Here is a 27,726-nt window from a genome sequence, read left to right as displayed (position 1 = left end):
ATCTCTCTTTTCTTTTCTTTTTGAGTCCATCCTGTACAACGTAATCTTTGTGGACTTTGCCCCAAGTGGGATCTATTAATTAATATACAAAAGCAATAGGAGCCTTTCCTATTGTTAAAGCTTCAAAAAAAAAAGCCGAGCCACATAGGATTCTTGAGCCAAACGCTTGTACACTCGCCGAAGAAAACCGTCGCAAACTGAGCAGCTTGACCAGAATACGGAGTTCACCATCATGCAACACTTACAATGGAGAGACAGAGGCGTGAGCGTATGACAACAGATCAGATAGAGGCAGACGCGAGAGAACGAGAGGAGGACACGGACGAAGAACGATGACGAAGCTAGGCCATCGCGCCCACCAACCGACAGCGAGTAGGGCAGTTGTCTAGTGTTAAATTTAATTGTTTTTATCTAAACTTGTAATATATAATAAATTTGAATGAAAATTTAAATTTATGTCAAATTGCGGGTTTGTTTAAAAGCCATTTGGGGGACGTTGCTGGGCAGAGGCGTCCCTAAAAAGCGGCAACCCGCACCGACATACCTCACAAAGTGCATCTTAGATGTTCTAGGCATATCGATGACTAAAGTCTTAAACGAGGCTATGCTTCAGCCATCGACTGTGAAACCGTTAAACATCAACGAAAAACACATACTCCCTCCGATTCATATTAATTGACTCTAATATGGATGTATCTAGACACATTTTAGTTCTAAATACATCTATATTGAAGTCAATTAATATGAATCGGAGGGAGTAATAGCTTTAAACGAGAAATATTGATCACCTTTCTGGGTTGTGGCACAGGAACTGCCATCCCTTTCTGAGTTGTGGCAGAGGAACGGCCATCCAAAATGCAGCAAAGACAGAGTGAAACTCCCTAAAGCTACCAAGAACTCCAAAAAAACTGCCGGTAAACTGTATTTGGAAGAGCACTCTGGCTGTGGTTCAGTTTATAAAGATATCTTTATACAAGCCACAATGCAAAGCAGATCGGCAGTCAATCTTGCTACAATACTTTAACATATCATTATGAAGACACAGTAAACCTGAGTGGTTAATTAATTACAGTACTCTAAAACCTGGCAGTTCATGCGATCAGTGATGTTGGTGAACACTAGCAGAGATGCTCCTTTTCCAGTGAAAATACACGAGCACGCATCTTGAACTGGGTCCAGCTCATGGTAAGATCACCATGTGCATCTCCGCCTCACAGTAGTCCCTCTGATGTTGTCGTATGTGCACCCCTTCACTATTTGATTTTCTAGCTTAAAGATGATGCAGTATCTTATTCCCAATCCTCATGTTGAGTCTTTATTTGGAGCTGGAGCAGTAGGTGGTGCCGCTGGTGGGCGAGCCATATCTAAGTTTTGCATCTCGCTTGCAAGCAGTGCCCTTCTTTCTTTCAAGAAGTTGAGCCGGTTTGTCAGCTTAGCTAATGCATTTGGTGGTCCGCCCCCAGGTTCCTGAATGTATATGTAGTTGCTTAAATTCAGTCCATAAACTGGCAGCAGCAGCAGCAGAAGCACCGACAAACTTTAGTAAGGCATAGAGATTACCTCCGTTCTAATACTTGAATACGCATTCGGTCCTTGAAGCCTGTTTAGATGTGGGCTATTTGAGTTTTGCCTTGCCAATCTTTGAGCGCCTGAGAAAAATCAAGCATTTTAAACTACTAGTACTAGAATCATTTCTATTAACTTTTTCTTTTTTGGGCACAATTGTTCTAAATGAAGATCAAGAAGTATGGTTATAGATATTACCACCTCAACATTTGTTGTGTTAAAAAGTTAGTACTCAGTTGCAGCTGGTGAGCTGGCTTACCTGTTGAAGATGAATGCTGTGTAGCTTGCCTCCTTAATTGTTCGACAAGCTCCGCCTGAAATGAGAATAATGGAACTGAGCAACCGAAGAACTAAAAGCACAACCAGGTTATATTTTCGTCCTGTCATCCTTAACTTCAATGAGCCTGGATTCTTTGCTACGTAATCTATATCTTTTCTTTGGTGTCTACAGTTTCGAATCATGCAAGACAACAAGGACATTTAGTTCTTTTGGTATAGTTTTTACTGGACACTTCAGGCATATCAGGTTCTTCTTGTTTATCTGTAAATATCTGGACAAATCCATGACTAACTTGCTTATACAGTCTACATTTTCCATTCCAGATATTAGGAATAATATTAGACCATTCATAGGGACGTTACAGCAGAGTAGCAGTTCAGACAGTCCATTTCTGGCAAAATGGAAGGAAAAGCCTCTTATGGTCTTACCATGCCACCAGTACCGGGTACCAAACGAGGTACAGAACTGAACCCAGCGATTGATGATGCTTCGGCTGAGGAGCTAATCTCTTGTTTTTCCCTGGAGAAAAGTAGCTTACTTTGGTATAAGTCTTTTAAAAGTATGTTCCTCTCCATAACTTAGAACTCTAAATAGATAGAAAAAATGCTATGAAATGCTCTAGCAAGAAAGCCTTACTCGAGTGGGTTTTCACTACTTATGAGTCTTTTATTGCATGATTCGCATAGCGAGCTGGAGCCCAGCGGGGCCTGGCTGCTGAGTTGTCCACGGAGATCACAAGCCTTTTGCTTCAAGTTCAAAATATCAGCTTCAGCAGCAGCAACTTCCTCAAGATCAGCCTTAGTCTTTTTTTTACAAGAAGAAAATTTCAAATGGTGGAAAGAATTTTAGCTTTAACGAAACATAAACACAGCTTCTAAAGAGTACCTTGCTGTCTATTGATGACGGGAAGGACACCTGCCCTCTTCGCATATTCATCAGCCCAGACTCCAATGAGGTCCTCAAACTTCTTTCCTTCTGCAGCTGGTCTCGCAAATTTTCCACCTGTTGAATGCACAAAATATTATTATTGAACAGTAATTGCAAAACTTACCCTGGAAAGTATACCAAAACAACTCCAGGAGATCGAAAGTACACTATAGTAGTGAGTTATAATTTGTAGTGCCAAACAATTGTCTATCAGGAGGGGTTGCTAGTCTCCATCAACTGAAAGTAGTTTAAAATGATGGAACAAGAGGATTCACCTTTAAGTCCCCATAGTGTCAGAAATGTATAGTAAATTGTATTGTCTGATTTATGATGAAAATGGCAATGATAAAGTCGCATTTAAAGGTTTTAGTAGCATTATAACCATAGCCAGTGGAGTCCAGGCCATAATATATCATAGTACCAAGAAAGATAAGTACTCAGCATTACCATGATTGCAAGAAACATTGACAGTATTTGAAAGGAGGCGAGAAGTGGAAATTGTTAAAGTATTGCCCACCTTCTCCATTAGCTTGGACTTCTGGTTCTACTAGTTGGTGCATGAAACTTGGTATGGTATCAGCTTGGCTTTCGCAATTTATAAAGAAAAAAAATGCTCACCCTCTTTTCGTCCACGTTTGGCCTTATTGAGCCACACGTGAGGTAGGTTGTTGAAGTATATGCGGATTTCCCAACATTCTCCATTAGCTCGGATTTTTGGTTCTACTGGTGGGTGCATGAAACTTAATAGAAATCATGTGTATTGTCACATCAATTGTGCTTCATGGTGGCTCATGGTTCAGATTGTGGCCTGAGTCAATTATGAAAATCACGTGGCCAAATGGGGCTGTCTGAGCATGTGCTGTTAGCTCACAGCGAGCTACTAAGTTTTTAGATACATCCAGTCAAATATAATTTTCAAAAATACAGCAAAGACTCGCATGTTTGGATAAAAACATCATACTGCGCCAGAACTGTTAGCTTGGTTGTTTTTGCTATGATGTAGGATGCTGTCCTATTACTAAATATCATGTCTGGGAGGAGTATGAGCAGCAAGAAAATGCTGCTTTCTATGCAGCTAATCAGGCATTAAAAGGGGAAGAAGTGATGGAATGATTAGTTTGATATAATACTGTATTATCTGCCTGGGATCATGTTTCCTGAGAATTTTTCTGGATGTACAATGCAATTTCAGTAGTAGTTTTCCATTTCAACTGACAAGGCAGTCAGATGTTTGGGGTAAATTCCCTCGGCATCGTGAATAATGGCTCATCTTAAGGAATGACATAATCAAACCTTGAGTAAAATGCAGAGAATCCATTTGTTGACACCAAAATATTTCTTTTTGAGAAACGCAAAGGACCTTTGTGTTTCATTTCATTTCATTGAAGAGATAGGAGTTGGTTTAAAGTCCTTCTAAGTGGTTGGTTACAAAATGTGAAGACCATAATCTAAATTTATTCTGTGGTCACATTTTTTCAAGAAAACGCAAAAGATTTTTGCGTTTCATTTCATTGGAAAGATAGAGTTTGTTACAATCCTCCTAGGAGGCAGATTACAGATGTTTGGATATTTGGATAGTATTTGTGATTATAATGGTGAAATTGCTCTGTGGTCACATTACTTTAGTTCTGTGGTCACATTGCTTTAGTTCAGATGTTCGGATAGTATCTGTGCTTATAAATTGTAGCAGAATGTTCCTCCCCCTATAGTTTCTGATGTTTTTCACATATATTGTAAGTTTGCTTTCATCGGTGGTGTCATGATCCCTTATTGAAACAAGTGACCAAGGTGTTCTCTTTGTAGAAAAATAAATAAAAACCTTGAGTTTAAGACCTTACTTCTTTTTCAAGTGCTATACGGCGTTCATGTAATGATTCTTTTCGCTTTTCTAGACTTGCCCGAAGGTTTGCATTTTCTTTGACCTGTAAAATACACGACATCATGTCATATAAAAAATTTCGATATCAAACTTATGTATGATTCTAGGGGAAAAGGATGTACCTCCTTTGAAACTTTAGATTGGAGATCAGCTTTGTTGTTCTCAAGCTTCTCAATAAGAGCCCTAATACAGAAAATAAATTAGAAAATAATAACGCAAAAGATATCAACAGTCTTAATGGTAAATATCGTGGAAAAAACAATGTTGTTCTTGTGAGTACATAACATTCCACAAAGTACTCGTTATCTCAGAAGAATCTAAAAAGGAATGGTAGCAACATGAATAAAGTTGTCCAAAATATGATTAAATGTGCATTGTGCAAAGAAGACAAAACATGATTAAATGTGCATTGTGCAAAGACAAAACATGAAGCTTTTCTTTTGTATTTTGCAGAACTTGTGCCTTAATTGTACAATGCCCATTTGATCATTACAGGTGCATCCTACAACATCTGCAGACTTTGGGAATCATTCTTAATGTGCAAATATGCAATTCAAACCACGTGGATTCTTACCAATATAAGAAAAAAATCCACACATTTTGTAACCCTCAATCTGTATGTCAAGTTTATAGAAGGTACAAATCTTGCAGATGCAAACAACAAAATTTATTCACCTAGCAATGGAAAGACCAAAAAGTCCAGGACTTAAAATGGAAATTGTCTATCTGCTTTTGCAGTTCACAAATGGCCATGTTTGTGAATGACCTTTTTCATGTGCACACATTCAGCATGCTGTGTATCATCGATTGTTCACATACTTTTGAAATGCACAATTACATGTTTTCAAATAGAGTTACGTGTGCAACCCGTTGTGCAAAATCTGCAATCATCATGCTACATTTTGTGCAGTTGTTCACATATACTTGTGTGCTTTGAAGAGACATATTTAAAATCCACGGATGTACAACATGTGCTATAATCTGTGCACTTGAAAAAAATCATGCACACATATGACCATCTATGAGCTATATTATTATTTTTTAAACTGTATAAATATATAAGACATGAAGGACGGATACGACAGCAATATGTACAGATGTTTTTTGTACAGTTCATAAATGGCTGTGTTTTGCACTAACGTTTGCAAACTTGTTGTAGCATGTCATACATCTGTGATTTTTCATTTTTTATACTACCGGTTGCTCTTTGCAATTAATTTATCTCTCCAATAAACAGCACAATTATATGTGCATCTCAGGAGTGAATAGCAGGCCACTTACTCATCATCACTGCAACACTCAACCTCCTCTGTTGACAGGTCCTTTCTTGCCTGTAAATAAAGTAGTACTCTAGTCAAACTATATGATTATTCTAGTAGCATTGGCAAGCAGAACTATGCAAATAACAATTGCACTTACTGAAGTACGGCCCCATAAGGTTCTTTTGCTCCTATTAGCTGAGCTGCTTGACTTCAGAAGTTTTGCTCTCGAAGATGCTGAACGGGATTTTGAAATATTATCTGTGGATGCATTTGATTCTTTCTCCGCACCATGTTCTGTTCTTGCCGCTTTTGCAGGAGGTTGGCCAATCTGATCATTGCCATTACATGCAGTGCATGAGATATTGGTCTTAACATATGGAACAAGAGGAAGTGTAAGGGAGACAAAGAAGTTCGCAAGCGCATCAAGTCAGAGACACAAAGCTATAGTTGTGGACAATCTGTATGTTTGAAGAACACGAGTTAGCTATTCAAGGCTTCCTCAAACACACACCTAGATGTATGTCGTTTGTATTAGAAACAGTAGTCTCCTATATCATGTCCCAGACCATTGAGCTACTGAGAGTGCAACCAAGGTTTTTTCATGCAAGCATGAAATTACAAGCTTCAAGAAGATATTTGAAATATATAATAATAAGTACCCTGTAAGAGATTAGCACATCGGTTTTAAGCTATGATGAAAACGTCAAATCAACTGTTGACTTTTTATCAGCGCACATGATGAACTCATGGGCAAGTTGAATATGAAAGCATAATCTAATTTGTTTGACCAACAAAATACTAGCATTTCAACAGAATACTCTTTTACCAGATTTACAAAAAAAGTGACAAGTTGCACATCGGGAAGACACTACCCAATGAACAAACATGTTGAACATACGATTTGACCATAGCATTTGACTGAAAACAGTGCAGTTAATTTTGATAAGATCAAGTATCACCATTTCCAAGAGAAGATCTTCCATAGTCTCTTTCGTTGAATAGAAGCAGGGTTACTACTTTTTGTAACGAAACATGCTCTTTGCAGGACCTTTTGACACCAATAACGTTTGAAACTGATACCATTGCTGTCAATTAGCGTACCTTGTCACGTTTGGCATCAATTCTGCTATTGGCATCACATTCACTGCCGCCAGAAGAGTGTTCAGAATTATCATCCAAGTCTTCTTCAATGTCATCTTCACCAGAATCATAAGAACCATCGTCATCATGGTTTTCGTTATCCGTGGAATATTCCTTGTCAACATCACCATCGTCAGATTCAGTATAAGCGTCTGAAGAACATGAACCTTCTTCCAAATCCTACATAGGTAACTGTTGAATTAGTAATCATAACTTCAAGCAGCTTAACTACAGAAAAAGGAACATGACAACGGAAAAAGATCATACATCAAATATCTGATCATATTCCTCAAGCATAATGATAATAATAGCTTGAGCATGGTTGGCGGCTGCGGCAGCTTGAAGCAGCTGGAATGAACCGTCCCCAGCCATACTAAAGTCACTATCAATTTCACATTCACCAAGAAGAAGAGGTCGAAGAAGGAGTGGTGCCATGCAAGCCGCCAAAGCAGAATTAGACATCCTGTTCACAGCTTTGTGTGATCCAACGACCATCATCATCTTAAGAATCCTATAAGAAAGATGATGAGTTTGGTGTCCGTTGGTGGAATTCGATATTGTTATTGCTATACAGGTTACATTTGACTCATCATAAAACCATTAGAATAATGTAAACATATGACGATGTATTCTTACAGAATGACAATCCAAGACATGAAATTTTGTTGATAAATTTTTAAACCAAAAAGCATCCTAGGTAAATACCTCTGGAGTAATTGTCGATTTGGTTCTGGGAAAACTTCATATACCACTTTATTTATAGCATCAAGTCTTCTTGTCTTGTCAGCTCCTGCACCATCATTTGTCTTATCAGTTTATTATGTTCCAAACAAATCAAAATGTTGTGGATAAGGGCATATTGTTTGCTGATTTTTTGGTACAATACTCCATGGAAGGTAGTCATTGCGATTATGCATCAGTTTTCTTAAGCTGTGAAATGTATTATTATTAGTGAATAAGTAAATAAAGTTCTGAGACACTCTTACGATAAGCTGTAACCAGCGCGGTGCAACATGATGCAGGAATTGGGGATGCTGGCATCTCCCGAAGGATACACTGTAGTAAATTGGAGCGGAACAAATGTTACAGAAAATATATGAACATAGTATATTCCTCGAGACATCAAAGTCGGTGTTGAAAAATAAACACCTTAATACAGTCACCAATAACATGTCCATCATCTTCTGCGGAGAACTCGTTCTTTCCTACACAATAAAATAAAATTGAAGATGCAGCTTTAAACAGTATACATATGCCAACACAAGTGAACTAGCCCAGCACACAATTGTCAGAGGATAAACATCTTAAATAAAATTTAAAAATAGACCAAGAGAAATCACCCTTTTCATAATCCCGAAATCTGCGTTTGACTTCTTCAACATCAGCAGACTGACGGAGGATTCCTTCTACCTTGACACCTACAAACAGAGTGTGTTCCGCTCATTACTGAACTGCGAGATTTTAAAATGTCATGCTTCTGCATGGTTTCTTTTAATGTGCACCAGGACAATATGACATGAATTTAAACTTAGTGCAAAGTCAGTCTAGATAATGTACTGATCAATGACACCAAGGAAAAACACTTACCATAATCTTCAATGAACCTCAAGGCCTTCTCCAGGAAAGATGGACTACCATCAGGATCTACAAGTGAAAACTGTGCAGGTCTGCCAATGACAGACGATTTATCCTCCGCTGCAAATGAAACAAGAAAATTGCTTATTTCGGTGCAACATAAGGATTTCATCCGAACTCGCACACACACGGGAAAGAAAAATAAATTAGACAGTATACATTTGACTACAAAGTAAATCACAATGCCATACAGAATCTCAACTCAGGGATTATTGCCCCTGATTTTAGGACATACGCAAATTGCATCTGTCACTGGCACACAAAAATGAATTTACTCAGATCTGCATAATGCAGTTTCTATAAGAGCAAAATGCAGCTGTATTAATGAACAACAGAAGGATCTGCACAGAAAATGATTGTCCATGCCCTGATCAAGTGGATGTGTATAAGCTTATGTTAGCATAGGACAATAGGTCAACAGGCATGACATTCAAACTGCATTTTTTTTTTCTTAAAAACTTCAGTTTTTCAGTGGCCCAAAATTTCCCAATCATCAACAGATTTATGAAGATTTTTTAATAGTAAACAATGAAGTTGAATACCAAAATGGAAGTCTTGAACAGGCTTTTCCATTCCTTTACCAGATATTTGAAATGAAATGACAAACAGTTCCGTTCTCATAGAAAAATATAAATAAAGTCTAAAAAAAACTGACATACAGAATTTGATCAATACAGCAAAACCTGTGGCTTGTCCATTATTTATATTAAAACCCATATACACTTAACCCAAAATACTGTAATAGCTAAGAGGTTAAACCATCATGTGCAGGTTTGATCTTTCTATGGTTTCTTCGCCATAGGCTTGGAGGAAAATTGAGATGCAAAATGTGAAAAATGACTTCAAAGGGCCTTGATGTAACTTTCGGTTTTATCAGGGATCTTTGTGTGTTTGTTTCAGTTCTTCAGTCCAATATAACTTGTTTAGTTAATCAATAAAGTTGGATCTTTTGCTAAAACAAAAAATACCACAACAGCTAGGTTGCGAGCAAAAGCTCATAATTACAACTTGTAATACATCATGTAGGCTTCTAGAAATAGTGTAGCATCTAACTAGTAAGAAGCTAGTGAAAGCTAACATAGCTTACACTGTTCAGTTGGAGCTTCAGAAGGTTCTGTTCCATCAGTGCTGAATATTGGATTTTGCCCCACTGTATTCGCTACACTTGGTGCCTGCGCTAAAGCACTCTCTAATGCACTTCTCCACTCATTGAGTTCTTCCGTAGTTTCTGCCTGCTTGGAGGAAAAAAGCACCATTAAATTCCTACAACAATACCACACGGGTACGATAAATTGTATATTAAATAATAATAGAGAAATGCCCGTCCCCATCACAACAGGGTTGACACGTTCCATTGCTACAGTCCCACAGCCACCCATGTTGCCCCACTATTCACTGATCCTCACAGCCGGCAGAACAACTATGAAACAATGCCAATCCTCTCAACAAGGATGCAAAAAACAGTATGCAAGAAATTTTACAAGATGTACAACCAACCTTCAGAGTAAAAGTACGCCCGTCACGGCCATCAGGAAATAACACCGTTAAAAGTTTTCTGTCTTCTTTGACTACAACACTGAAACATTGATCAAAATTATATGTTTATCGGATAACATGAACTTTTCCCTTTCATGAAAATTTCAATTCTCAATGCATACCTTCCGGAGTTATTCAAGTCAATTCCACCAAGTGTAACAACTGGTTCATTTCCTCTGGGAGGTTGATTCTGAAAGTAAAGCAGAACATGGAAGCAACTGTCATGTTTAGAGGTAACCTAATACCTTTATATTTTCTCACAAATGTCACATACTATGCATCAGTAGTAGTACTTGGTAACAGTCAATAATATCCTACCTTTGCTATTTGCTTTCTGTCACTTCCGGTATTCAGTTAGTAGTAGTATGAAAAGAAAAATTATATACTCTGTTTCACAATAAAGCTTGAATTCCTAAGTTGCATCGTTATTTGTTTAGGATTATGGCCTAGACCAAAGCAGCCACTAATTTGTTGGGATAACTGAGCAATGAGATGCCATTAGCTGACATAACTTGCCTTTCACTAAGTTTAATTTGTTTCGACTGGCGTATTTTTTATTTTTACTGCAATGCCGTACGGGAGGTCCCTACAGTGTAATCCTATTGTTTTAATTATGCCCCTACTCAACCACAGCAAGCAGATTGAGTAACAAGGTATACAAACTGATTCAGTATCTAGACTTCTGATTCTTTGCTCGAAACATTTTGTTAACGAATTCAGGTTATATGTGCAGTTCTCTTTAGCTGCATTCATGTACATCCCTAAAATAAATTTACAGAAGTATACTAGATTACAGTGTACAGTACTAATACAACATCAGCGCAGAAAAGAATTATCCAGGACTAGCATGTGCCATTGATCAGTATGTGGGACCACATCCAGCAGAAAGGAATGACAGATTACTAGCTTCCCCAGAGCTGCATGCATTCCACGGTCAAATATTCCAGTGGTTGGTATTGCTTATCAGATGGTATAGATCAAAAGTTGCCAAATTCTCATTTAAAGATGTTTTGTCACCTAGTATCCTATTTCTGAATATATCAAAAGTATATTTGAATATCTATAAATTATAAGTGGTGTTGTACAAAAACAAGTATGCTTGACACATTATTCTCGATCATTGTTGGGAACTTGGTATCATAACATTGGAGGTAGTAACTGTGGAAAATAGTGGTTTTAGGCCAGTAACTGTGGGAACCCGGTAATGTAGCGGTCAACTAGGAGAAGGGAGTGGGAGAAAGCGATGTGAGACTGCTTAATTGCTTAATAATTATTATAACACAATGGGCCCTCTATATAAAGAGATAGCCCAACTCCAATCTATTCCCTCTGGACTGATTTAATTGACGCGAGAGTGCACAGGTAGTAGTTCAATACGTACTGACGCCCGTGTCGATTAAACACGTACAGAGGTAGTAGATACTACCGGGAACTTGTTGTTCTTTGGTTGCACTGGCTGGAGCAGCACCAGTTGTTGTCCTTCTTGGACCATGTGGCACGTATAGGGAATTTCCCACAGCGTAATCATGGTAGTAGTAATTTAATTTTAGAAATAAGGTCCAAGTCAGAAAAAAAATGGACTGGGAATAGAAAACGGGACAAAGACCATACCAGAGAGTTGCAGTTTACTGTCTGACTATGCATCGCAGTCAGTGAACATTTAAAAGAGTATTCTTTTAATCAAATGGAAAAAAGTACCATCCATACCCAGAGGATGCAAATTAACACCTTAGTAGAGCTGGAAAACACTTTGCGCCGAGTAGTCACACAGCAATGACTAGTAAAGTGATACAAGGCTTGCAGAAAGATGGGTCTAAGCAGTAGCTCATGCGTGAAAATGCTATCAAGATTTGGGAGTGTATTTGCTACAATAATTAGATATCGGACTGAGCAATCAACTAGCAGTTTGGCATTTTAAAGTTTTTTTTTAATTTACAATCTAATGGTGTGCATACCATTAGTGTGCTCTGTTCACAAATAAAGTTTGTTTAAGCTTGGAGAACAAAGTAGTTCAATCACAGGAGCTTTACGAGTGAATAGATGATGCAAATAAGTTTAGCAAAGTACTTTAATGCCTCTTACCGGGTCACTTCTGAAGAACACTAATGATGCCCTTGTAAGAATGAACCAGCGCTTTTCCATGTTGTCCAACCAATCCCTGCTATGTACCACAAATAATCAAATAGGAAGAATAGTGTTGCGACAAATATTTAGAATTTCCAATCTTAAAATTGATCGAATTTAAGAAATGGCTGAAAAAAAATTACAAGTAAAATATGGATTCTTTTTTTCGCGATGAATAAAAAACATTTTGATCCGAAACATAAGTTCCTTGACAATTTCAGTAAAAAACATCAAGCATGTTTGTTCGCGTGACTCTGTTCTTCATTGGGCTGAGATTGTGAAGGAATTAGATATTTACATTAGCCTATAGATGTAACATTTGCTAAAACTGCATGTTACTCTATGTGCAGGCTATCAGAGAATAAACAGATATGGTATGTTGCTGGACTTTAGTATTCAGTACAAGAGCAACTAAAATGAACTATCCCATGAGTAAGTATTTCATAGTAGCCTCATTAGACAGTATATCTCTCTTGGTATATCTAGACAATAGGTAGGAATATTAACTGAAACATCTCTAGCTACAGGTGTCTTTTTCTCAACACTTTCCTCTCATTCGAACTGACAAGGTCATGGCCAGTTCCAACTTAATGTGTCAGTCAAAATGATTATATACCTACCAAACTGGCTAATATCCTAACTACTAAACTATGATACAACAGTACAAGTTACAGTCATCATGTTCGTAAAATCTCCATCATACATGGTATGATTAACATTGTCACAATTGTAGTGAGTTCAGGCCGACATGTTTTGCTTTTCTTTTGTGCTTGAAGTTCCATTAATTATGTTATCTCACTGGAATGACAATGTATCCTGATTCATAGATATATGACCTGGAGGCTTTCTGACATCAGTCCTTACAACAAACATCTGGTTTAGATGTAACAAATAGCAGGTACAAAAGAGGGATAAATATACATCTAGCCATGCTAAAATACAATGGTCATCCAAACATACCTTTAGATGAAAGCAGCAAATGTCCACTCTTAAGAACCTGCACTTGAAAAACATTTAATTTGGTCATGGAACTTATCATGCACATAAGAGAAGGACAAAGAAACCAAATATACATAAAAATTGCAGAACCAAATATACATAAAAAATTGCCACTGAACATGATTCTGAATTAATAGCATGATTTCGCAATAGCAGTTTAAAGACTCCCATGGTGATCATGCTCATTCAAGGAAAACTGAGACTTAAGAATAGTAAACCTGCCACTATAAATAGCAGTGACACAGCTTATGTAAACATCTATAGACACGCATTCTGCTAATTAAGCTTAAGGTCATTTGGATAACTTTGTGAAATAAACTTTGAGTGCAAGACGATCAGAAAAACCTGGCAGTTAGGACATGCAGCTGGCGGGCTATCACCCGTTTCACTACTCTGGGAGTTTGGGTCTCCCTCCCCACATCGGCATATCTTGAACTGGCCTGTATTCTCCGAAGGCTGCGAAGATGATACCTATGAAAAGAATACTTTAGCATACAGCAACACAGAAGTGGTAACAAGACAGGTAGAACTTGAGTTTAACTAAAAAGAAAAGAAAAGGATAATTTTTTACACAAGCAGATTTATGTGCACATAGTATCACTCTAATCAACAGTAAAGGATCTTAACAATAGAATATTAGGTTCTTGTTATTGATAAAGGTGCTACATAAGAAATTATATTCTCGTATGATGATTAACATTCCTTAATAAAATTAAGAAGTCTAGCTTATCTTTTCTTGACTTTGTTGTCTCATCTTGTATTAAAATATTTTTCTTTAAAACAGTTAGCCTTAAGGAAATCACACGCAAGCTAGCCAGGCACCATCTTGTCGAAATGGCATGCAAGTAATTATTTTATTTTAGAAGAGAACAACACATGCTTTTTTTTAGAGAGCCAGAGGGAGGCCCTACATAAATTTTCATTAAAAACACAAGATAAGGCTTGACTTGCTTTCTGGAACTCAAACAACACATTTTGTCTCTATAAACAACGACGATTATGCGTATAAACGATCAGGTGATTTGAACAACAGAGTGGAAATTAACCATAGGATTTACGGATTAGAAACACGGCAACGCAGAACTACAAAAAAAATCACAAATGATTTTTGCAATATTGCCAATAAACAAAGGCTAAGAAGTAAAAAGAAGTTTTAAAATGCGGTAAGACTACTTATTTTATTTGTTACCCAAATATCATGAGCCACCTGATTTTATTTCATTTGGCATTTGTTCCTTCAGTATGGATATTCCAGCATACTTTCGTGCTCCAATTGCATAACTGAAAAATCACTGCTGGAATATTCATTGAAACTGGTATTTGTAGAGCAAAAATCCATTTTAGTCAACTATAGCCTCAACACAACACAGAACAGTCACATTTAAACTACTTGATAAACAAAGCAGACACTCACACATTGATCAACCAAACTGAGCTCTTCATCTCACTCTTATTGTAAATAAATTACATTGCGGTTGTATCTTTCTTCAGAAATAAACTTAAATCAACTGAAACTTAAAGCGACTAATTGGGCAAATCGGATAAAGAACATGGAGAAGAAACTGAAAGAAAAACGTTAAGATTGGAGCATATGATGATCTTACTGGCTGGTAAGGAATCCTGAACTCTGAAGCTGACATTGTCTTGGCTAAATGGTTGGCTTATGAACACCTGAGGATGATCTGTCCCGTCAACGAGTTGATGTTCGGAATCGACTGATGCATTGTGCAGTGTTATTAGTGATAATAAATCGTGGGTTTTTTCCCTTCATAACTAAAAAATAAATAACAGATAAATATCACCATATTTGTGAAGCATCAGTAATTTGTTGAGGTTTTGGGTAAAGACTTCTCTGTATTCATAAATACAGTTAAATGGATTCTGACTGTAAACACTAAAACTGGAATAGCATGAACCATTACATTCGGTGGCGAATCCAGGATGAAATCGATGGGGGTGCCAAGCTTAGAAACTTCCCTATTAAGCTTTAGGTTTATCCATAATTAGTTAAAGAAAATAGTAGCTAAAAGAGCATTTGTATTTTTGGAGGGGGTGTAACTTGTAAGGCACTGATTACATTGCCAATCTCTTCCTTACATACTAGTTCAGTTTATGTTTAAGCCATAAAATGGACAATCCATAAAATTCGTCAGAATAAGGATGTACCAGAAGAAAGTGAAGCATGTAAAACTCTTAATTTCTCATGAAATAGCTCCGGTGCGCCGACAGAGTTGGTTTCCTCATCCACGTACCATAAGTATCAGCCTAGAATCGTTAAGCCATTAGCTGGACCTGGGGCATTACACAGCAGAAGCAAAATCACAAAAGAGATAAGTAAAATTCAATTTATTAATACCTGCAAAAAAAAAATCAATTTATTATGGAGACAATGATAAAATATTAATATGAGGAGCTGTTGGCATGGAGCTGGAGTTCCAAAACTATGATCCGCAAATAATTTGGAATTTTGTTTCGGTGGTGTTAGCTACGTGATGCCCATGTAAACAAAATGCACATCTCCTTTATGCTTCTAGATTAGACAGAGAGTCGAGCATCAGAAGCGCACGGCGGCTTTGAGGAAAAAAAGGCTCCAGCCAGACATAATCCGCCAATGTCCACGCCTTCGTTAGGCAACGAAGCAGGAAAATTGATTCTGAAATGAAATACTGTATCCTAAAACACGGATTAGCCGATTCGATTTAAGCATTTCCACAAGTCAGACATCTGAATGACATGAATCATCTAGCACGGCGAGGTTCAGAAACCAAACGGGCGGCGACAGATCTAGGTGGGTGTAAAATGGGGGTGGGGTGGGGAATCGGGGAGGCAACGAGGGCTCCTCCATCCCGAAAACGACAACAACAAACCGCAATCGCCCCCCAAAACAAGTAAATGCACCGATGAGCAGGGGACGGAGGCGGCGGCAATGCGGCTCACCTGCGACCGGAACGCGATCGGGAAAATCTCAGAGGAGCGGGCGCGCCATGGATCCCCCCACCCTTATCTCGCCCCTATCTCTCTGTCTCTCTTCCTCCCTCCCGTTCTATTTTCTCCCGTCTCCTCCTCCCTCTCGCCCGCACTTTCTTCGGCAACTTGTTTTGGAGCCCGGCGAAAATAGCTGACACCAACGTGTCGCTGCGTCGTGGGGCCCACGTGTCAGAGCGGGGTCCCGATCCCATCCCGAGCGAAACACGGGCGCGCGGACGGGGTCAAGCGATCCCCGCCGTCCGTTCGGACACGTGGCGGAGGATCGCGGGACCTTCTGCGTGCGGGCGTAGTAGTGGTGGGAAGCATGTCGTTAAGGGGAGGACAGGTTCTGGCGCGGGGCCCACGGACAGTATCTAGCAGCTGTGGGCTCTCCTGCCTGCGTCTCCAGATTTTGGATTCTTGTTCCTTTTGCAGTTTTACTATCTCTCTCGGGCCCACACTTCCTTCTGTGTGCTCACGTGTCTTCGGATGTCATGGACCGTTGGGTAATCATCGACCTCTTATGATAATCCTCCAATAATTTTACAGTGCAGAGTGCACGATCATTCGTCTGAAACTAGCGAGCCAGCTGAGCGTACTATTATTGCTCTCTCAGCTTCAGATTATAAATTGATGGTCTTCTATGGCCTTGGATATACAGATATGAACCAAAATACACGAAACCGAGTGGAAGCAAAAAAAAAAACGCAAAAAGCCTTCGGAAATAATTACAAAAGCAAATATTGTCGAAGACAGAGACGGATCGAATACGGTGAGGCCACGGAGAGGGATCCAAGTGTTCGCAGAAAACTAAAGATGTCTTGGATCATGGGACAGAGATTTGGTGCACATGGGCACCAGTGATCTCGTTTAAAAAAAATCAAAAGTCATATTTTTAAGTTTAAAAAAATTCTGGAAAAAGATCTGCACATAGTCAATGATGTATCCTACAAACGTGCAAAAAATCAATTTCAAATACTTAATATTTTGAGCTACACAAAAATGACAAAATTGTAGATCTGAGTAGTCATTTTTAAATCTTCAAAACATATCAGATTTTGTCATTTTTATCTAGCTCAAAATAAAAAGAATTTCGGATTAGGATTTTGCATGATTGTGGAATATATCAATGAGAGTCTTCAAAATTATTTTCATGATTTTTATAACTTGTAAACATATTTTTAAAATTTTCTTAACATAGCGAGAGCACTGGAGCTCGGGAGCTAAAAACACTTTTCGTGGATCATGCAAAAAAAATCTCAAACAAACCAAGAAATCGTAACCTAACTCTATCATGACTGGTCGAGTTTCAAAATGAGCGGGTTTGGAAGCTCGGATTAAAATGTCATGCCATGGGCATGTTGGATCGGATCATGCACATCAACCCTAAAACGAAAAATCTATATTAGTCGAAAATAAAAATTTCATTCCACATATAATCTGATGTAAAATGCTGTTTGGTTTCCATTTCCATATTTACATTTCATTTCCGTTTTTCAACGGAAAAGTTAGAAAATTTCCATTATGTTTTCACCCTAGATATCCATATCACTAGCACAATAGGCACGGTACTGTGTAGATTTCAAGTAATGGCAGAATCATGTATTCCCTCCGTCCTTAAATAGGTGGACGTTTAGGTAAGAGTAAAGTCTGAAACAAACCTTCACTTCATAGTGGAGGTCTAAGATGAACCCCAACCTTCTAATCCCTGAAAACACGACCCTGACCTTTCTAATCCCGGTCAATCCCGGCCAAATGTCGCGATCTGCTCGTTTGCGCGTGTGTTTACTCATGTGGCGCTGGTCAACCAGGATTTAACGCCAAAGTGGGCTGGTCCAGCCTAGTAGATGGACGTGTTTGTTTCGGCCCATAACTCCAATAGGCAAATTGATTAGTAGTTTAGCATACGCAGAACATAAAATGTTAATGGTCTCTCTTTTCAATATACTCTAAAATGCTTTCTCTTTTATCACACGAGAATCGAGACCATTAACATTTAGCACATGGCCTCCTTTTCTACATGCTCATAGCTCATTGGATGTGGTAAAAATAACGAGGTGAGAGATGGTGAGTGACACTTTTCCAACCCAAAATTCTTAATATGCTTTGAAAAACCTAAACGTACACTCTTTCGAGGCTGGAGGGAGTAGTCCTTAGTTTAACTCCTGGTGTCTTCATAGTTTCATACGAGCCATGTGGTAAGAACCCGAATCCCTTCACGCGCGCAACAGTACTCACCCAAGAGTCAAGACCCATATACAGACGGTCCACCCGTGGGAAAACAGGCAACGAAGCGATATATCCACCCGTACAGGCGTGAACGAAATAGACAAAATAGTGCAGGCACGGACCACGATTTGCAATGCTTTCTCTCTCGTGGCCCTCCAAACCACCCAGGTGTACAATCACTCATCGGGATTAGTACCACATGCAGCAGCAGCAACACGGATTCCATTAGACTAGAGGACTTGCTGCTACCATTTTAAGTGCACAAACAACACACACGGTCCTGTTTTGTCGTCGCTGTTAACAAACCGTTACTGAATGCGCTGCTCTCAGTCGTCGCCGCTTGGTTGGTCGTCCTCATCAAGGTTGATGCCGGAGATACTCATCTTTCCTGTATTTACTGCAACGCGAGGTAAGAAAGAAACGAGTTAATAGGACAGGCATCAGGAATCTGCACACAGTTGTAAGACAGGGCTATAACATGGAAATGCTGAGCCAGCTGGGAGCGGACATGCCGCGTGCTCAGTAACTCGTGATCCATGCCTACTAGTGCTGTCAACTACCGTAGATTCTGCAATGCACATTCATGTCCTGTCGATGTGGAATTACTAGTAGTTTTTTCGTGATCAAGGCTTTTGCTGTTTATTATGCAGAGAGTTTGGTGCTCCATGCTTACCAACTGCATCCAGTCCACAGAGATTCGGCATGTATCTGCTGATATGTTCTTCGGCGGCTTTATCGGCCTTTAGCGTCTCGCATTCGAAGGAGACCAACACCTTTTTGTTGCCATGTTTCTTCTGAACCAACCCAACAATGTCATCTTCCCATCTGCACAACAGATTATTGCATAAGGAAAGTTGCACAAACAAAATTCTTAACAATAACTGAGACTTACTTAACGGCATCACACCTTGGCATAAAAAGAACAGCATCAAACTTTAGACAGTAGTGCAAGTCACCTTTTATTAAGCAATGCAGCAAACACTACACGATACACAATATGGAATCAAATTCCAACCATATGTGTTATGTATGTATTGTACATGGCCCACGCAGCACCAAGTTAGGAAGAGGATCCGCACAATTTTGTCCATTAAACTAGGAAGAATCCAGCAATTACTAGTTTATCATTTAAACTAGCAAGAGACCAGCTATGGTAGGATCGACCGATCTAGAGTTCAAATCTAGTTCCGGCTTGTCGATCAAGCCGTCCTGTATAATAGGGCTATCATGTACTCCCTGCGGCGACAGGAGAATAGTTCTACATTGCCTCCCGGGCGACAACCCCTCCCCAAAAACCTAGTTCATAACAATACAGTAGAGAGTTGACCATCAAAATCACTAACACTATGAAACATCATAGCTAGCAGCCTATATTTTGTAAAAAAAGAACACCCAAAAGTGAACACCTCATAAGTCGGCCTTTCCACACACACACAAAAAAAGCATCCTTCCATGTTTTAATCAGCACCAGAATTTTTTCATGGAGAGCAGAGAGGAAGCACCGGATAGCAACTTTAGACTGAAATACTCCAGAGTAATCTTAACAAGGGCAGTTAATCCCACTCGATACGGATGCAAATTTCTGTTCAATCCACACACACTGTTGGTTTTAGGGGTATTTCAGTCCACAGTTTGATCCACGCGCACCTCATAAGTAGGATTAACAGGGATGGAGGTACGCAACTACGTGCCAGTGAGGAAAGGTAATTTTCAAGTATGATTAACTTGTAGGTTGTTTAATTAACATGCTAGTAAGAAATAACTCCAAAATCACAAAATGAGACAATGATAAGTTAAATGCTGTCTTGGTGTTAGTTAATTACTTGAGAGTAGAAGTATACAAAGCGGTGAGCCTGGCACAAGAACCAACAACCCAATATACCTTGCTTCATAGGATCACTATTGTTAAAATATATTTAATAAGTACACTTCTTGAAAACATACTTCATTACAACAAGTTCTATCAGTATCATGCTTTAGAAAACACCGTTAAGTTACAGCGCTCTGATATAGCCTGGAAAAAGATATGAAGGGCATCTAGAAAAAGATATGAAGGACATCTAGACCAATGAAAGAAAGATGCATCCCTATTCAGATTTCATATGCCCCCACGTGTATGAAAAGTTCAACACTTGCAGCTAAAATTCTGGGCATAAGCATCAGCACATCACACCACATTGTTTTTGCAAATAGTAAATTCAACAAAATAAAATTTAGTTTTGATGAAACCCGCCCATGAGAGAAGACCTTACCCGTGCAAATGGTCAATATGTTGTAATCGAGCAGCATCATGTCCCCTGCATTCCACCACAACCACCTTCTCTGTCTTCCTCTGTCACATGAGCACATGTTAACCTCTGTCACATGAGCATAGATCCAAGATAAGCCGAAGACAATCAGTTGGTAGAATACATGCTTGGTGGAGAAGAAAATAAGACATGTCTGACCTTAAAATTAATGATGGAGAGCTTTATAAGGCGGTAGTCATCTCCTCGGCTACACTCCCTCTCGCATGGTATTGCTATATGATAGAAAAGGAAAAGGACACAGCGCTATAAGCTAAAGTTATCTTCTGTTAAAGAAAAAAAACCAAAGGTGGCGTACAACTGCAAAGGGCCCAGAGTAGAAGCACAGAAATTCACTTGTATAAGTAAGAACATAGTAATATCAATATCCATCATTCTTTCTTCAGATAGCATAAGGAAACAAGTATGGCTTCAGAATGCAATAGGTTATAGCATATCATAAGAAATGTAGCATTGTAGGAAGTATGCACAAACAATGCTTCGAAATAAAGTTAAACTTCTATAGAAATAAACCCTAATTAGATATCAACCTCACACTGTCACTTGTGCTGAAAAAAATGGGGGGTTTTGGTGACAACTCAAACGATTCAAGCTAGAAGCAGTTGCAGCCACTGATACAATGCTCGCATCAGGAAATTGGAAGGTCAGTACTATAAGGGTGAATGGGGAGAGAAATTTACGGGTGCCCTGGAGGCCGTAGCAGACGGAGTCCGGGAGGCGGATGAAGTGCCCGGAGATGGCGCCAGAGGGCAGCAGCGCGATGGACGCGACGCCCTCCATCTTCTCTCCGGCATCTCCCTCATCGGCCTGGGCCCCAGGGTCCTCCGGCTCCGGCTCCGCCTCTGACGGCGGCGGCGGAAGGTCGCCATTCGACTGCGAGTCCGACAGAGAGCCCATCGTCCAACACCGCGCCGAATAGCCGACTACGCCGCCTATAAGCGAAAGCGGAATGTTGTGCAGTTTTGCGCATATGACCCTGGACATAGTGCGTATTTGCTGTTTTATCAAGGCAAATATCGACTTGGGTAGCTCTCCCCCAAATCCCTGAAGAAGCCCTCAGAAATCGGTCGATTTTCTTCTCTCACAGGAAAGGCAACCATGGCGGCGGCGGCTCCATCGAAGGCGCAGGTGCTGTCCCTCTTCCGGGCCTTCCTCCGCACGGGCCGGAAGTTCTCCGACTACAACATCCGCGAGTACACGGTCCGCCGCGCGGCGGACGCCTTCCGCGACAACCGCGCCCTCGCCGACGCGCCGGCCGCGGCGGCGGCCTTCGCGGACGGGAAGCAGCAGCTGGAGGTGGCGAAGCGGCAGGTGCTGGTGTACTCTCTCTACGCACCCAAGGCCAAGAGCGTCGTCGAGATGAAGATTCAGTGATCGACACGGGAGAGAGGTTTCAGGCTCCTCCTTTCCCCTTTCGGGTCTGTGCTCTGTTATGTAGTAGGGCTATGGTGATTTGACGCTATTATAGGTCTGCTGATATTATCATGTTCGCTGCTGGATAATTGCCATGATATTGTTTCTTTTGTTTAATAAATTTGCAGATTGACGATCATGATATTGTATGTTTCACATACGAATTTTACATGTAAAACTATCTGGTTGCGGCTTAAGGTTTTCTAATATCATTGCACTGGTACTATTGGTCCATCCCACTTGCATTTTCTCGGTACTGCATACTTGCGGTGCTGACTAGAGTGTTGAATTGTTAAGTTCGTGTTGAAGTCAATTAGGTGACCCATAAGCTGTTTGTTGAATTGCTGAAATGGTGTATCCTCGGTTACAAATCCAAAACCAGATTAGTGTGCGCATGGAATAAGTTGTCGTGAGAAAAGCAATAGATTGGCTCTGCGCCTAGTAGTGCCTACCAGATTTAGAGAAATCACACCAAACCCCTTGTAGCCCTGTCCCTGTGTAACATGGAGATAGACTGAAACAATAATTCCTGAGATGTTTCTTTTCATGTTGCCGTGTCGGTATGGTAAGTGGATGCTGTTTGGTAGCTGAAGATCAGGGTTATGCTTTGACATAGAAGAGCATCACAGCGTGAATTGCTATCCCCTAACCCACATGTTTGCAGGGACTTCTTGAGATGATCTTTGCAGGGAACCTTCACTGTGTCTTACTTGCCCCTCCATATCTTGTTTGCCCCTATGAGTTTTTGTTTGACCACGTTTTACCATCTTTAATTTCCTTATTACTAACTAAACAACCATGCATGAGATGCTTCTTATTGTGCTGCCATCCATGTTGGTATGGTAACTAGATGTTCGGTAGCTGAAGCTCAGGGTTCTAGATAGACATAGGGATCATCACAGCGTGCCTGACGGATATCCCCTGGCCTGCGTGTTGGGTGGTGCCCTTTTATTGTGATGATCTTTGCAGGGCACCTTCACCATGTCTTATTTCCCCTTCCATATCTTGTTTGCCGCTCGGGCCAATTTTCTCCATCTCTAATTTTCTTGCTGATATGGTTTGCTTAATATTTCTTGGTTCTCTAGTAGTTATACTTGGTATGTTGTCAGCACACAAGATATCTTTCAATTTTTCTGATTGATGGCGTTCACTAGTCTGCCCATTATACAAAACTAAGGAGGTTGGGGTTTACAAACAGATGTGTGCAGCCCACCCTGGTGCACCCGGGTTCGAGTCTTGGACTCCGCCAGGTTGCTCAAGTGGTTTCTTCTATAATAATTATGCCACCAAGGTCTAGTCCCTGGTCTCCTTTTTTTTACAAACAGATGTCCACATAATAATGTTTACAAAATACTTGCAACAGCATAAAGTCAAATGTAGTAGGTTCGATAACGTAGTGATATGATTGTTACTCCGTCTGTTCTAAATTAATTGACTCAGCTTTGTCTACATACGCATGTATCTCAACAGTAAAACATGTCTAGATACATGCGTATCTAGACAATTGGGTCAATTAATTTGGAACGGAGGAAGTATTAGTGTAGAGCAATATCATCAAGGTACTGAAGGGCGGTGATCAAGCAGTGGACAGGTTACCATCTGGTCCAAGGCTGTAAGCAACGTGGTTTTGTTGTAGCATTAGCAACCCGGTTTTGCCCATGGGGTTTATTTTTTTGATGATACAGTTGAACTAGTTTAATATTGACATACTGTTACATAGTTTGAAAGTATACCCTTAGCACACTATTCACAGTTTGGTGGTTTTGGGATGCGCATATGGCATTGCCCCACCCAGATCACTACATGTTTGGCCGGATGCAGAGAAATATTATCCTTTTATGTGCACCCAAGGTGCCACCATTTTCGGCTCCGCTGGCCTTTGATCTCATCATCTGATCCATCAGAGTTGGCAATGACTTGTACATTCTCGTCGCTCTCCAGACCGGAGGTATTTGTTCTGTGTGAGTGTTGATGGTCGTCTTCTAACTCTGAACTTCCATCAATGTCGTCCTGGCAGGACATTTCATCGATGAGCTCCTGAACGTTGCTATTGCCATCATCAGTTACTTCCTGAAGCTCAGAGAAGTCCACCAAGATATCCTCTGTTTCTTCTGGGATCCCAGAGAAGTCCACCAAGATATTGTTCTCTGCGGCAATCTCTTTGGTCACTTTCTTCTTCAGTTCCATGTTCGTTGTGTTTCCTGACAACTTCCACACCAGCTGCAATGGCCACAAAAAGGTTAACTCTGCAGTCCCTCTTTCCTCTGCGAATCAGTGGGACATACTAGAAATGATCAAATGAATAAGTATTCTTACGATGGGATCGACGATGTCGGTGCCCTCCTTGGCTGCCACAGCAAAGTCATTGCCGAACTTGTCAGCAAGGATGGTACGGGCAAACAGCAGCTCCGGCAGGTCGCCACACCAGCCGGCAGCAAACATGATGCTGGCTGCCGCTTCCCTTAACTCCTCATTGCACTCCCTACAGCCCAAACAGAATAGCCATGCCATGCAACCGTTCATGGGACCATAGAGGGCCAAATATGAGAACAAAGATCACGTCAGGTGTGATGAAGCCTAACATACTGTGGCTTGTCCAACTGCGCAGCCTGCTCGATGAGCTGATTGCAGTAGAGCTCTATGATGCCGAACGCCTCCAACATGTTGTCTTCCTGGATAACCTGCTCTGTCTGGGAAGAGAAACACTGGCATTTGTAAGACTACATCGAATTAATCAGAGTATACCACATCTTGTTTCATGTTGGCATGCGTGAAGCGGTGAAGGTGACCGGTACGCACGCGGCTGAGAGCACGGTCGAGGTGGCCGAGAGCAAGGAGCTGGCTGACATCGCTGGAGGCGATGGACTTGCGAGCAGCGCGAGGCCGGCGGGCAACAGCGATCCGGGTGACAGCGAGCTCGAGAAGGGACTTGAGTTTCGCTGTCTGCTTTGAAGTCTTGCGGAGCAATCCCATGGCTGGACCTTATGGTGTTTCGGTGGTGTTGGCTTTGATGCTCGGTTATATGAAGGCCTATCTTGGTTGTATTGCTGGTCCTTTGCGTGGACAGGAGGTTGCAGAAGGTGGGAGACGATCAGCTGAGTTGCTTGTGGACTCAATGCGGAAGTCTGGCTTGGAGGGGCAAGAATATATAGGCCCATGGTTCTGTTCTAGGCAGTATAGTTTTAGTGCCTGTTAATTAAAACTGGTATGGTTCCGTTTTAAAACCTTGTTAAGTATACTTGCAGTTAGTTAAACACTAACTCATTTTAGGAGATGCCCATAGTAATTTTTCTGATACGGAGGAGCGAGTATGAAATTGGGACAGAAATGCGTAGTTGTCGATGGTGGTCACCTGAAGGCTGAAGAGGCAGCCGACGTGAGCAACCTCGTCTGATTAATTTGGTATGGCCTTCTTAACGGGTGCTTAATTAGTCAGTTAGTACATGTAGGTAAGCGTCGGCGCTTGGTTGCTAAATTTTGTACTAGTTTCGCTAGCGTCAGCCTCTTAGCTTTGCGTTGACGCAAGGAAAACAACCGGGAATTGGCCAAAACTGCCAGGATTTAATCCCTGGCGCCCCAACCTAAGCGCCCGACTGTACATGCCCTTATATCTCTTCATGCAGCAACCCTCCTCCGATCAGTTTGGCTTGGTTTCTTCATCCAGTTTTTTTTTTTTTTTTTGAGGAACGGGCAGTCGAACTGCCACTTTCTATCCAGGATCTTTGTGAAATGGGAGTACAGTATTGTTTTAGTCCCTTCTTCCTGCACTTGTTCACCCTATTTACTCAATCAAACGGATGGATAGGCTCTAAAACATTGACATCCTCGTCTCCTTGACCCATGTAGATTTACCTCCAACTATATGCACCTTAGGAAACTCAATTATATGCTAGAAAAAACTTTCACATTCCATTGTTAAGTGTAAGAGTGAAATGCAACTGTCTTACACTTCAAAAAAAAAAACAGCTGTCTTTCAGTCTCTTGTACGAGGAGCCTTCGTTCTGCACGACCCTCTCCCGATGCTAATTTTGAACGTACAAATGGCATCCAAATTGCTACATTTTGAGCAAAAAATGTACAAGGAAGTACTTCATCTTCTTGTGCACACCGAAGATGTCGTCATCTTCAGCTTATCCGCTGATCGATCAAAGTTGGAAATGCCACACGCATTCACATCCTTCAGCCGAAGCCGTTCGCCCTGTCTGAGCGAGGATGGTAGTCATGTCTTGCTCTGAACTTCCACGGATGAAGTCCTAGATTGACAAGCACCTGACTATGTACAACGTCGCTGTTGACATCCTCCATTGTTTACATGTCTAGGAGAAGTCCACCGAGATGTTGTTCTCCACGGCGATTGCTTTGGTCACCTTCTTCTTCAGCTCCATGTTCATCGTGTCTCCGGACAGCTTCAACACCAGCTGCAATCGACACAAAACAAGCATGTCAGTGTCGCCTTTCCTCTTTACAACATCTAAATCAACGGACCTCCAGAGATGAAGAATAGGAATCATTACCGTAGGATCGACAAAGGCGGTGCCCTCTTTGGCCTGCGCGGCGAAATCGTTGCCGAACTTGTCTGCGAGGATGTCGCGGGTAAGCTGCAGCTCCGGCAGGTCGCTGCACCACTTGGCAGCAAAAATGACGCCGGCGGCCGCTTCCCTGATCTCCTCGCTACACTCCCTGCGCACTAAACACATTAGTTTTCTTGACCTGGACATTTACATTAACACATACAAGCCATCCTATCGGAGCTAGGCTAGAAATCTGTAGCCAAAAATGGGAGCAAATGTCAGGTCAGGTGATCAGTTACGTACTGGGGCTTGTCAAGCTGCGCAGATTTCTGGGTGAGGCACTTGCAGTAGGCCTCTACGGTGCCCAACGCCTCCAACATGTTGTCCTCCTTTATCACCTGCTCTGCCTGCGCAGAGAAACACGCTAGCGTTAGCAACACTGCTAGCCATGTCTAGCTCGTTTCTGGAAGTTCGTTTCATATGTACGCACCCGGTGGATAGCACGGTCGATGTGGCCGAGGGCAAGGAGCTGGCAGACGTCGCCGGAGGCAATGGACTTGCGAGCGAGGCGTGGCCGGCGTGCAATGGCAACACGTGAGATGGCGAGCTTGAGAAGGGACTTGAGCTTGCCGGTCTGCTTGGAGGACTTGCGGAAGAACAGACCCATGGTCGGCGAGTCTGTTCTTGCCGGTGTCCCTTGAGGTGTTGTCGTCGTCGTCGTCGCCTTTGATCGGACCAACGATACGCCGACGACCGTCGGCGGCTGTATCGTTGGTCCTTCTGCGTGGACGGGAGGCAGGGGGAGGAGGAGGTGAGTTTTGTGGGTGAAAAAAAGGCTTTGTAGGGCCGTGCGTTTCTGTTTTTGGTAGTCTAATTTTAGTGCACAGGCTGTCAGTTCAGTTAAAAACGAACTTCTTTTATATTTGGAACATGAGGGATGGACGTGCACATA

General features: G+C 41.0%; 4 protein-coding genes and 1 pseudogene across 4 annotated transcripts; 1 reads left to right on the top strand and 4 right to left on the bottom strand.

Annotated features, from left to right (window-relative positions):
* Positions 1 to 953: 953 nt before the first annotated feature.
* LOC124697592 lies at positions 954 to 15,637 on the bottom strand (annotated as a pseudogene).
* A 3,227-nt stretch (positions 15,638 to 18,864) lies between these two features.
* LOC124697589 lies at positions 18,865 to 21,747 on the bottom strand. Its single transcript, XM_047230157.1, has 5 exons — positions 21,531 to 21,747; positions 20,992 to 21,065; positions 20,797 to 20,876; positions 19,218 to 19,369; positions 18,865 to 18,941 (listed from the first exon to the last, which is right to left on the bottom strand). Exons 1-5 carry the CDS (start codon positions 21,745 to 21,747, stop codon positions 18,871 to 18,873), a joined length of 594 nt encoding a protein of 197 aa, XP_047086113.1. The 3' UTR covers positions 18,865 to 18,870.
* Positions 21,748 to 21,948: 201 nt separating this feature from the next.
* LOC124697588 (LYR motif-containing protein 4-like) lies at positions 21,949 to 22,494 on the top strand. Its single transcript, XM_047230156.1, has one exon. It carries the CDS (start codon positions 21,949 to 21,951, stop codon positions 22,222 to 22,224), a length of 276 nt encoding a protein of 91 aa, XP_047086112.1. The 3' UTR covers positions 22,225 to 22,494.
* Positions 22,495 to 23,928: 1,434 nt separating this feature from the next.
* Positions 23,929 to 25,236, bottom strand: LOC124697586. The gene is made up of 4 exons (XM_047230154.1): positions 25,063 to 25,236; positions 24,850 to 24,953; positions 24,580 to 24,745; positions 23,929 to 24,483 (listed from the first exon to the last, which is right to left on the bottom strand). Exons 1-4 carry the CDS (start codon positions 25,234 to 25,236, stop codon positions 24,100 to 24,102), a joined length of 828 nt encoding a protein of 275 aa, XP_047086110.1. The 3' UTR covers positions 23,929 to 24,099.
* A 1,343-nt stretch (positions 25,237 to 26,579) lies between these two features.
* On the bottom strand, positions 26,580 to 27,441 carry LOC124697585. The gene is made up of 4 exons (XM_047230153.1): positions 27,265 to 27,441; positions 27,078 to 27,181; positions 26,778 to 26,943; positions 26,580 to 26,681 (listed from the first exon to the last, which is right to left on the bottom strand). The coding sequence occupies exons 1-4, from the start codon at positions 27,439 to 27,441 to the stop codon at positions 26,580 to 26,582; spliced, it is 549 nt and encodes a 182-aa protein (XP_047086109.1).
* Between the last annotated feature and the right edge of the window lie 285 nt (positions 27,442 to 27,726).

This window comes from Lolium rigidum, chromosome 3 (genome assembly GCF_022539505.1).
Source record: "Lolium rigidum isolate FL_2022 chromosome 3, APGP_CSIRO_Lrig_0.1, whole genome shotgun sequence".
Classification (NCBI taxonomy): Eukaryota; Viridiplantae; Streptophyta; class Magnoliopsida; order Poales; family Poaceae; genus Lolium; species Lolium rigidum.
Note: the sequence above shows the minus strand (reverse complement) of the source record. Positions and strands in the feature narration are given on the sequence as shown.